General features: G+C 38.1%; 1 protein-coding gene across 1 annotated transcript; it reads left to right on the forward strand.

The window, feature by feature from the left end:
- Positions 1 to 1,362: 1,362 nt before the first annotated feature.
- On the forward strand, positions 1,363 to 10,061 carry ifnlr1 (interferon lambda receptor 1). Its single transcript, XM_044033249.1, has 7 exons — positions 1,363 to 1,670; positions 2,501 to 2,633; positions 3,719 to 3,891; positions 3,985 to 4,169; positions 4,503 to 4,644; positions 7,458 to 7,588; positions 7,915 to 10,061. The coding sequence occupies exons 1-7, from the start codon at positions 1,622 to 1,624 to the stop codon at positions 8,752 to 8,754; spliced, it is 1,653 nt and encodes a 550-aa protein (XP_043889184.1). The 5' UTR covers positions 1,363 to 1,621; the 3' UTR covers positions 8,755 to 10,061.
- The last annotated feature ends 2,490 nt before the right edge of the window (positions 10,062 to 12,551 follow it).

Raw genomic sequence — 12,551 nt, forward strand, 5'->3', positions numbered from 1 at the left:
ATATTAAGCTTTATCTCATCTGAATCAATATGCCACCAGTGAGAGAGTAGGTGTGTACAGTGATTCAACTGGCTAATTTGACCAACAGCCAAACAAGCAAAATGTTACTTTGGTGTAATAATAAACATCCAGTAGGTAGATCCTTAAACTGAAGCAGTTTAACTCAACAGCCTTGCAATAAATCCCACCTTCCTGAGGGTTATAATGTTCTCTCTTTATTTGCTCTTCAGAGCAGTGTTGATTCAACTGCTTAATAATGTTGGATGGTATAGTGTGTGGCAGATCTGCCATGATGATAGATTACACAAACCAGAGGAAGGGTATAGTTTCTGTGTTTAAAGTCCTTGTATCTGTGATTACAACGTGAATGTACTTATGCTAGAGAACATGCTACAGATTAGAAAATGTCAACCATGACTCAAAAAATGTATGCATTTATATACGGATCATTTTTCAAGAGCGAGTACAGCTAACACAAAGTACACAGTGCTTTATTGATCAACAATTCCATAGTAACCTTTCAGCATAATGTGATCTGAGAGAAAAACAACACTTCTGCACTTCTGTTCACAGCCTCTTCAGTTAAGCTTTGACTAAAAGCCAAGCAGTATAGGTCCAGCAACAACTCCCTAAACTAAAAAGAAATTTAAAAAGGAAAAAGTATACAGCACAGAATAAAACAACTATGAAAGGACAAAGAGCCAGAATCAAAACAACCAATTAGTTTTCAAGCAATCCTGCATACTGCAGCTTTAATTCACAACAGCTAATGAAAGAACAAACTAACATTACATTAATGTTGATATTCTTATTTAAGTGTATCATGCTGTAAACACACACACACATCATGATAGAACAGAGATAAACCAGTCATTCTGATTGGGTTGTAGTTTTCGAGTCAGGAGGAACAGGATCCAAATGGAACCAAATCAGAAAGTGATTACAGATAATGCTACAAATGTTGATGCCATGCTGCACTGGTTCATGATCTGAACTGTACAAAAACAATGCATCTGGTTTCCAGTGGTATGTGAACCAGGTACACACCTGACCAAGTTCTTTCACTTTCTGTCCTCTGCACATCACGATCATTTCCAGTAAATCATAGAAACCAGAAAGACGAGCAAAGACGGTGAGAGAGAGAGAGAGAGAGAGAGAGAGAGAGAGAGAGAGAGAGAGAGAGAGAGAGAGAGAGAGAGAGAGAGAGAGAAGACGAGAGAGAGGGAGAGAGAGAGAGAGAGAGAGAGAGAGAGAAGGGAGGAAGAGGGTGTAATAGGGAAGTGTCGTCTGGAGAGAGAATGCAAGTGGGTGGAACATGGAGTAGAAGAAAAACAGGAACAATGTGATAACATATGCCAAAGTACACCTTCACACCTGTGCAAAGGCACTCCTTTCCCAGGACACGGAGATCGTTGAGAAAAGTAGACTAGACTAGAGAATTAACTGGAAATTTGTAGCCGTTTTGTAGTGGACTCTTGTTTTGTTTGCCTGTTTATTTGTTGTTGTTGATTTTTTTTTATAGTGGGTGTTATATACTGCTTTTGTGTAAGTTTCCAAACGTAGTGGCAATTCAATACAGAGGACAGAGGACTTCAGTATATTTTGTGACACATAACACGGGATGAAGATGTGGTCTGTGGGTGTCCTCATTCTCCTGTTGTTCTGCTATGGTGAGTAGAGAGGAATTAATATTGATCTTTGATTTTTTTTTAACACTTAATTAAATGGGCTTTTTTTCTACTAAGCAGACCTAATAGGAGACATAAATAAAATACTAATACTAATACATTTGACAGAGTTATTCCCTCTCATCTGACATGACATGAAAGTCCCACAACAAAATGAAGACTGAATATTTAAAATGATAGTGTTCAATGAAAAATGCTAATGTAATTTGATTTTATGTTTGATGATGATTGTTCTTCACATCTTCATGGTTTATACCTTTACAACTGTACTATGCTCTGGGTTGGAAAACCACTCGCTGTGTGGATAGCTTAAGAAGAAAGAGATCATCATTAGTTCAAATCATGTTAACTATATCACAAGCAACATGGCACAACATTGAGTTTCACCAACCCACTGAAACAAAGTCCATCTTGCATAATGTCTCTGTAGTCCTGGTTAACTAAGGCTTTGACAGGTGTATGAAAAGATTAACGTCAAACATGGCGTTACGGGCTGAGAGTGGATACTGGCACTTGAACAGTTTCATGGCATACGCTGGGTTTTAAAGTCTGGGCTGCAATGTAGTTAAATGCGAGATATGAGAGTACTAAAGGTTGTCTAAAGTGTTTGTTACAGCAAACAATAGTGTTCTAAAATGCTACATTAAGAGCTACAAAATATATGGAATAAACTGTGCCATATTATAAATCTGACACATTTAGGATACGTGAATATTTCCACATTGTAGTTATTATGAACCAGGCTCTGTGAGAACAAAAGAACAGACTGCCGTATAATCACACATTTTCCTCCTCTGCATTTATTGCTTTAGCTTGCCTTTCGATTGAGAGTGGAAATGGGAGAGTACGTTTCATCTCCAAAAACTTTAACAATACACTACACTGGGAGGCTGTGGAACCTGCCTATCCAGGAGAAGAGATGCTATATAGTGTCCAATACTGGAGGTAAGAACCGGGATGACAGAAGTTTGCTCTACTCATGCTCTAATTCTCTGCACAGAAAGGTGGCTACTCTCATTAGTTAACATGTGTGCCTAAATGAAAAGCAAGACATCTCGTAATGCAGACATGCTGCTGACTCGTCCAGAGTGAGGCTGGAGTCTTTTCATAGGATGCTATATCCTTCAAAATATAGAAACTGTATAATTTAATTTAGAGGCTGTTCTCAACTTTAGTATGGACAGCACTGGGCTTATAATGGGAATCTGCCGGCATCAAAATACATTTTGTTTCACTCAGGTTTCTAAAACAGCCTCTTCAAAGTGGAAATGCCATCTCGTCTAATTACTCCTGATGCTGCTTCTGAGACAAATGTCAAGTGCCACCCCTACCCTATTGACTTTTTTCACAAGCCCCATCACTTCAAGTTTCTGGAATGATTTTCAAAATGAAAAAAGATCAAGTGAAAGAATGGCCTAACTATGCACATTGAATATCAACTAATTAAAAACAGAAATGCTGTCATTTGTCCTCCTCAATAACAGACTGTGATGAAATGAGAAACCGGTCCGGACTATTTCAGTGCAACTTTAAGTGCACAGGTTTAGTGCAGAGATGCCGGTAGACAGAATTAATAACAAGCCTAATTTTTCAAGTCCCCCTCAAAACTCAAAACTGTCCAACACTTCAACATGCTTTCAAATTGGAAATGATGGCTCAATCCACTGTACTTCCAATGTGCAAAAAACATTTTAAAAAGCATATCTCAAGCCAATATGAGACTTTTTAATAGGACATTGTGTTGTCACTCCAAACACTCACACTGAAAATAGGGGGAAAAAAACAAAAACAAAGAAAGAGCACAGACATACAATGCAAAAACTAAATGCTGGAACTTTGGAAAGAATTCAAAATGATTGCAATAATTCTGATTAATCTCACAACAGAATATAAATATTGTGAGCATGTCCTCCAACAGGAATATTAACTGGTGTCAAAAGTGCAATATGTACCAGTAAACATACACCACATTGTTCATGGTGGCTAAGTATTGGAGAAAGATCACATTGTACTCATTGCATTCATTACAGTGACGCAACAGGGCAGTACCAGATAAAAGAGGAGTGTCAAAACATTACTGATCTGTTGTGTGACCTGACTGCAGAGACCCCGTCACTTCCTGATCTTTATTACCATGCCCGGGTATCCGTTAATGGTCACTTGCTTGGCCGCACCGACTTCAGGTTTAGTCCTCTAGAACACAGTAAGAATCTTAATGTTCATTTAAGTTTTGGTTTGTTTCTTCAGCCTGATTCTGCTGCTATATTTCTTAATTCATATTTCCTCATCTCAACAGCCGTTCTTGGTCAACCCACCTTGTTGACACACACAACTGGGTCATCCCTGTATGTTAATGTCACGCTGCCGTTGGGGCCAAAAGGAGCCTCCATTGCAGACATCATCAGCAACAGCAAACATGGTTATTCAAAAACTGCTGTTGTTTATACTTTAAAGATCACTAAACCACACTGGGCTGCATTGGTGAGTCTGTCTTTTAATAACATACAGTATTTTTGAATTCAGACTTTCTGTGATGTGGTTTTTAATGACATTTTCACTACTGTAATGTCAATGGAAAAGAAACAATCTCAACAAAACGCATTCCAGTACAACAACGTGACAATATACACTGTAAACATTGTTGATAAACATACAGTTTGCTTTGCTTTTTAACAAACCCATGTTTTAAAAATAATGAAATGGTGAAACTGCTGCTGAAGATATGCAGTATATAATGGGAAATTACATTTTATCTATTAATTTATTTTTTTTCAATCAATCAGTTACCATACATATGATCCACTGTGTCTCCAGGTCAATAAAACCACCACTGGAAGGTTCGTCATCAATTTGAAAAACAACAAAACTCAGTACTGCGGCTTTGTGGTCTACAGGCCTATTTCTGAATGGGGTCGCAAAGAGAGTGAGAATGCCTCCTTCTGTATCACATTCCCAGGTGAGCATTGGTAACATTGAGCATTGAGCAGCATTGAGCAGACTATGTAAATATACAGAGTGGTAATAAGTAGTGATGCACCGATATGACTATTTCTGCCGATACCGATATCCGATATTAATATTGCTGCTATGGCCGATAACCGATATCTACCGATATCGATGAAAAGTTTCTGAGATGATAAAAGTTTGTACAGAATGAAAATCATGCAAGCTGAATTTTTTAATGTCTTCCTTTATTTTCAAAACATGTTTTACCTCCAAATAACAAGGTCACATAAGACACAAGTAACCAACTACAAGTAAAGGTTTTTAGAACCCTTTACCACTTGTAGCAAGTGTGTAACTAAATTATAGTACAGTTTAACTCCCTCAACTCACTAAACTCCTGTGAGAAAGTTTGGATCATAAATTACAAACATGAACATAAATAAAAATAATACCCTGCCAAAGTTACTGTAACCGAGTAACTCCTCGCATTACCTCGACTTTGCAAGTGTTGCATAATGCTTTTCACGTATCTTCAATTGACACCCTGAAAAATCGCCCACACCGCTGACATTATCTCCACACACACACACACACACACACACACACACACACACACACACACACACACCTTGTGCTGCGCTTGCGTCACTGACGCTGTCATATGCCCAAACAAATGCCGCATGACCTCCCCTTCCATGGGTATAAACATCGGTTGTTAAAATCGGCGCACTTTCACTCATTGGACCGATGCCGATATGTTAAAAAATGACGAACATCGGCCGATAACAATATTAATGCCGATATATTGTGCATCCCTAGTAATAAGTGATAATTAAGTTGAACCTGAGCATCAAAATCGGGAAGAAAGGTGATTTAACAGACTTTGAAGGGGCTGGTATTTCAGAATGTGCTGATTTAATGGGATTTTTACATACAGCCTTCTCTAGAGTTTACAGACAATGTTCAGTGAGTGACAGTCCTCGGAGCAAAAATGCATTGTGGATGCCAGAAGTCAGGGGAAAATAGACAGGCTGGTTTGAAATGACAGAAAGGCAACAGTAACTCAAAAAAGTATTCAATACAAGATATGCAAAATACCGTTTCTGAATCTTGAATATATGAAGCAGATGGTGACAGCAGCAGAAGACTGCACCCAATGCCAGTCCTGCAATAGACCTGGGCATCCCTGTCCGGCCCGCAGTGTGTCAGTCACACAGTAGTATTTATGCTGCGCATGCAATACAACTGTGTTGCTTTTATTTTGAAAAGCCTGACGTACGGACGCACAAATCTGCGTCCGTACACTAAAAATGTCGAAATAAAGAAAAGTTAATTCCGAATGGCGAGTTTTCAACAAGGCTTAGACTGCTAAATATTTTTTATTTTACAGGCGTCAAAGGTAAAGCCGTGTGCTTAGTTTGTGGTACACAAGTCGCTGTGTTTAAGGTTTACAATCTGAAATGCCACTCCGTGACCAAACACAAAGACAAATACAAGAACTTATCAGATGAAGAGCGCACAAAGAGTCGGAGGCAGACTATATCTCCCTCCCTGTTAATTATCTTATTATCTAATCAGCGAAGCACCGTCAGTCGTATGTAAACAACTCACCCAGTGGGGGGGGGGCGGGGGGGGTGTAGTGGTGGTCACTGCACTACACCACAGTAGTATAGTATAATAGTATTCATTATATAGTGTATATTTTGATATTTTCAATAGAGTTGGTTAGTAATTGTGTTTATATGCTGCAAAATTTACACCAAAACAATTTACTGATTTTTTTAGATTAAATTAAATTAAAATTAATTCAAATTTGGCCCAGCCCTCAACAATATTTTTTTGTGGCCCCTTGGGGAAAATAATTGCCTACCCCTGCTTTAATAGGTGTCCTGTATACCTAATGAAGTGGCAAGTGGACATACTGTATAAGGTGAGAATCACTTGTTATAAATAAAAATAGTTAATGTCAAGCATCAAACAACTACAGATACAAAAAGGTGGATAAAGGTAGCAGGTCTAGCATTATAATAATATAATATATATTAGAAAATTGACTTCACTTAAGGGTCCAGTGTGTAAGAATTAGTGACATCTAATGGTGAAACTACAAAGTGCAGTTTACACCTTCACAACTCTCTCTACTATGTCTTTCTTTGTTTTATACATCTGGTTTACATGGCCAGAGCCATTCTTCATTTACCTAGTAAGCTTTCACTTACTAGCCTCCACAAATCAAGCCTCAAACTGGTAAAATGTGAATGTTAGTAATAAAAGGGGTGGCTAGCACTGTTGCCTCACAGCAAGAAGGAAAGTGCTTTGATCCCAGTTGGATTAAGGGCCTTCCTGTGTGGATTTTGCATGTTCACCCCCCCGTGGGTTCTCTCCAGGTACTCTGGTTTCCTCACACAGTGCAAAAACATGCAGACACTCTAAATTGATCAGCGGTATGAGAGTGAATGTTTTTTCTGCTCTGTTTGTTGACCCTGCAATGGACTAGCGGCCTGTCCAGGGTGGACCCCCTGCCATTTGCCCTGTGACAGCTAAATAGACATTCCAAAAAATGATCACATAAGTTGGCATCGCCATGTGCTGTGGAGATGTTTGCTAAGATTAGTTTCCATTAATCAATAAGAAAATACTTCCCTGAACTACTACCGTTATTGGCACATCCAGAAATGCTCTACATTCAGTCTACGTCACAGGGATGTTACAGTGCTGCTCCCTGTGAACATGCCTGAGCTTGTTTGTCATAACGGGAATTTTTCACAATCCATTTATAAGTGGTTGGGGTTACCCATTTACACCAATGCTCTTTTCCTTCAGACAATCATCAGATGATTTTAACATGGCTTTTCGCAAGTGCTGGTCTTCTGGTGGCCATAATCACAATGTCTGTCGTGTGGATGTGCAACTACGTGAGGGGTGGAAAGAAAACCATATTGCCACCTTCATTGGTAAGACCTTTTCTTCCAGCAAGTCATTTCCTGGTTACAACCAGGAAATGTTGCTTTACAGGAAAGCCAAGCCCTTGGGCAGATGAATTCCACTGCACATGTTTAGTGTACCCATTTGAGGCACCAATGTCAGAATAATTAAACATGCTGAAACACTGGGGAGAAACTGTGCCCAGTGACTCATGGTGCTTTCAGTAATGAAAAATGTTTTGTGGTTTCAGTCTTGTGTCATGCATGGTTTCCCCCTCAATGTTATATTATGTATTTATTGTACATGTATAAAAAGCTGTTTAAGCACTCTTCATCTTTCCTGGTTTTCTCAACAGGAAACCAACTTTGGCAACTCATGTAAGGTGCAATCTCCAGACCGCTGTATCACTTCTATACCAGTGGTCAGCACTGCGAATGAACCAACAGTTTACGCCACAATCCAGGTGAAGCCAAATGTGTCTGTTGTGAGGTGTGGAGGTTATTCGCCCCAGGAAATCCCAAGCCAAGCCTGGCAAGGCAACACTGGGTCTTCTGTGGACACTCTTGTCAACAGTCTAATGCCACAACTCCTGGATGTGAGTGCCCAGTCCTCTGAAATCTACAGTGCAGTGGCTGCCCATGTACCTGCAGAAGGGAATGAAGATGTTCAGCAGCCTACCATGGAAGCCAGAGACATGTGTACCATACCATTGCCTTGCAGTACAAAGCTGATAGTAGCTGGAGTACCACCTTCACCAGATGTGGATGACTGTGACAGCAATTCAGACGGGCCTTTGCTGTTGCACACAGTGCTTGACACCAATGGACAACTCACATTGCCTTCTCTCACTATGTTACAGAGGAGCATAGACAACATGGCCCCACCTCTTTTATCAGACGTCATAACTTTTAACATGGAGACGCCATTTTTAGCATCATTTCAGAGGTTCGACAGCTCTGAGTGGTCAGACTCTGGATGTGATGATAGCAGTGTAAACACAGCAACCCAACAATACTGCAACACCCATTATTTCCCATCTCAACCAGTTTCTCCTTATTCTCACCAGCCATGTCAGCTCACACAATGTAGCATTCCCAATTTTGAATCAGGTTACAAACAAAACTGGATGCCCGCAATACTTCTTCAAAGCGCATCCAAAGACGGTTGTGAATACATAAGGACAAACAATCATTGAACCTGGACTGGTACCAAAAAGGAGGAGGAAGGAGGAGATATATACAGAAGAGAGGAGCGATCAAAGAAAATTGCTCTGGGGAATTCAAGAATGGTTCCTCACTTCATAATCTCTGTAAGCCTTTTCCTCATATTGGTTTGTAGATAAACAAATGTTTTCATTGCAGTGACCTTTTTTTAAAAAAGAAAAAAAAAAAAAAGACGACATTAATGAGCATTTAAGATTGGATGCTTTAGTGACTGCAGAACCTAAATCTTCATTGTTTTAATATAACTTATTTTTAACAGACACGAAATAGCTGAAAAATGTAAATGTTAAATTATTTTATTAATTCTATTTTTTCCTGGATTTAACCTCTTCATGCGATATGCAAAGGGAATATAGCTATACTGTATTGTTTTCAAATCCCTGAACCCTCACATTTTCATACAAGTAATTTTACATGGACAGTATTTGTTACATTGCCATTAAAGTAAAAGTGTGTTCAGATGAGTTAAATTAGAATTGTTTACATAATCCTAAAATCCCATGTCAGTGTGTTGCATTTTCTTTTTGTACTGTGCAGCCATCTTAAATTTAAATTATGCTATGACTGTCACTCAAATCTAACCCTTTTTGCAAAAATTACTTTCATGCACTCCGGAAGTTTTCCCAACTACACTGTAAGGCAGTACAAATGCTGCCAATGCTGTGTTCAAATGTGAAAAAAGCAGTTTTGTTATTTTGTTAAGCTATGGCAAATTCACCAGTCTGCTTGTGGTACTTGGCTGAAAAAAACCTCTGCATCACTAGTGACTGCACAGACTCATGAGGTAAATTGCCTTGTTTTGTTTCAAACAATAGCCCAATCTCTTCAAACACAGTGAGCATGTGTATTTGTGTGCTATCAAATAGGATGACAAACTATTGCAACTTATTACACTCCTTAAATACACAAACCCAGCCTGGTCCCTTTTAAATTACAGTGTGGGCAATCAGCCTTACAGCAAATATTAAAATAAATCTGATTACCTTGCAACTGAACAAAGCGTAGAGATAATCCAACTCTATGGTCACATTCAAACAAATTGAAATAATAAATCATTGAATAATAGGAGTGTCACGATTTTCCAAATCGGAAAATCAATTTTAAGGTCACGATTCAATTTGATTCTCAATCTTTTTTCGCACTTTTAGCGCAGGTGGTTCTGATGTCTTTAGTCTTTAGTCTAGTTTAGTCTAGGATCATTGGTTTCATGTCATATTCCCATTTTGATTGTCTACATGGTGTCATGACTGATAAATTGTCCATCATTTGTTTGCAGTGTACCACACTGAGGCTTTATTGTCAAATTTAAATAATGTATGAATGAATGTAACAATAACCAGTCAATTGTAAACTAAGCTCTGTGTTGCTCTGAAGGTCCAGCAAAAGTTAAAGCTACTCAATCTGCTCTGACCTCCAATAACATCATATATGGAACAGCATACATCACAATAGTGATGTATACTATGTCTATTGTATACTATGTATACAACAGTATTGTAACTAATGTAAAAAACTGTAAAAAAAACTCCAAAGTGTAAAAATGAAGGTGGGGTCATGGTGCAGCTTAAGCTACAACAACAACAGCAAGGTCTTAAATTGCCGCAGCCCAATCTTGTATACACAGCTGTAATGTCATAAAACCAGGTGGTATACTGTGAATTACATACAGCCACTTTGTTTAGCACATGACAGAGGTACAGATGAAACATGTATCTGTGCCTCTGAGCTGTGAACACGTGTCTGCTCAATGTACTGTATATGACTGAATGTAATAGTAAGGTGAAACCTTGTGTTATACTGTATTTAGACTTTAGACTTTAGGTTGAAGTTCATTCCATTATATTAAACAGTGAAAAGGCAACATTGTATTCAAACCTGAGTAATAATTAATTGATTTTGTTATTTTTCTGACTGCTGCATTTACAGAACATCGCAGTATTCACTGACTTGTGAAGTATAAGCAGTATTTAAAGTGCTTGGACTTAAAATAAGTGGCACAGAACCATCCAGCCAATATAAGACTCAAACAGTTAAAGTTTGGCAAGTAGTGCATGTTAAAGTGCTGTATTTAGGAGGCCAGTGATCCAGTGATTGTACTGTAAATGTTTACAATTTGTCTTATAATAGAGATAAGGTGAATTGTGCAAATAATCCAAAGTACAGGTCAGCCTTTTGCTAAGTAGGGCATGTTAAGTCAAGGAAGGACAAACACTAAAGCATTGTTTAAATGTTTAAAGCCATTTTACCCATTTCACTGTGGTTCATTGTACAGTCTGTTTAAGTAATGTCACTATTAATGTATTTATGTGGAAAAAGAAATTAATAAATCATGATAAAGAAAACATTTGTTGTGCATTTGAGTGAAATGTGCCTTTTGATTATATTTTTTGATGAAAGAGATCCTCCAATTCAAGTTTAAAATAACATAAAAAACACAGATCAGAATTTGTATCCAAGCAGGGAACCCCCTCTCGCAATAACTCTTTGCTGTCACTACAGTATAGACAAGGAAGTGATTTTCCCATTGAACTGCCCTGCACAGAGAAGAAAACAGTGTCGCAATCTGTATCAATGGAATATTTTCCAAGGGACCACATATAATCCTTGAGTTGATTTTTTGTTTATTATGTGCTAGATTATTAGTGTGATCAGATACCCCACTGGAAGCCTAAACTGCATCAGATAACAAGGGAAATGGAATAAATGCACAGTGTAAAAGAGCCTGAATTGATCATAATTCCAGTGGCAGCTAAACAGAATATTAACACACATTATATCTAAGAGGTCAGACATTTACTGTAATTTTATATTGTTTATATTTTGGGATCACCAACACCACCTTTTCAGACTGAGAATATGCACTTAAAAAATTTTTTTTACAGAATTGTTCCTGAAACAAAGTTTCAGTACTGAAGGAACTGTTACATAGTCGATAATGTACACTTTTCAGTATAACTAAATGCCAAGAACCTTTGCATTTACCATGAAAATATACTGTATGGCAAACAGAATCAGTGCATCTGAAACTGGAGTTGAGCACTGCCCACATTTCTTCCTCGGTTTTCCCACCAACTTTCTGAACTAAAGAAGCCTCTTGGATGAGAGATGAAATATCTTCAAGAAAGTCCAAGTGCCACTGATTCAATGACTTATACTGTATGCCTCCTTTACACCTGGGATTAGAATGAGTTTTATGTGATCAGATGGTGATCGAATAGGGCTTCACCACATGTATTTACACGATCACGGTCATCAAACCCCTTACCTGAACAAATCTGATGTTGAATTTCTAACCAAAAAATAGCAGGTATACAATAGGGCTAAACAAATTGGATAAAGTAACCAATTGCAAATTCTTTGACAGTTTCCACAACTGTGATTTGAATTTTAAAGTAAAGCTTCAGCTCAATATCTACTGTGTTAAAGATAAAATATATTTTAACTGCATCTCCTGGAATAATTCTCTGCTATACTCTAAACGCAAGGAAGAGGTAAACATTGTTTTCAGCATGAATGGATTACAATTCCAACCAGCAGAGAATATAAAATCAAAACCAGAATGGTTAAATTGCAGCCTTTACATTTGCAACATTTCATTGTTAAACCTATATAAACAGAAGCACTGTGGCATTCAAGCAAACATTGGTGCCTGATTCAACCTTTGCAATTAAATGAATGATAATAGTTATTGATTATTGAAATATGTTACAGAAGTAACATATTTCCCTTTGTGTATAATAGAGCAGATGTGTGCAATTCAGTATCAACC

This window comes from Solea senegalensis, linkage group LG9, assembly GCF_019176455.1.
Source record: "Solea senegalensis isolate Sse05_10M linkage group LG9, IFAPA_SoseM_1, whole genome shotgun sequence".
NCBI lineage: Eukaryota > Metazoa > Chordata > Actinopteri > Pleuronectiformes > Soleidae > Solea > Solea senegalensis.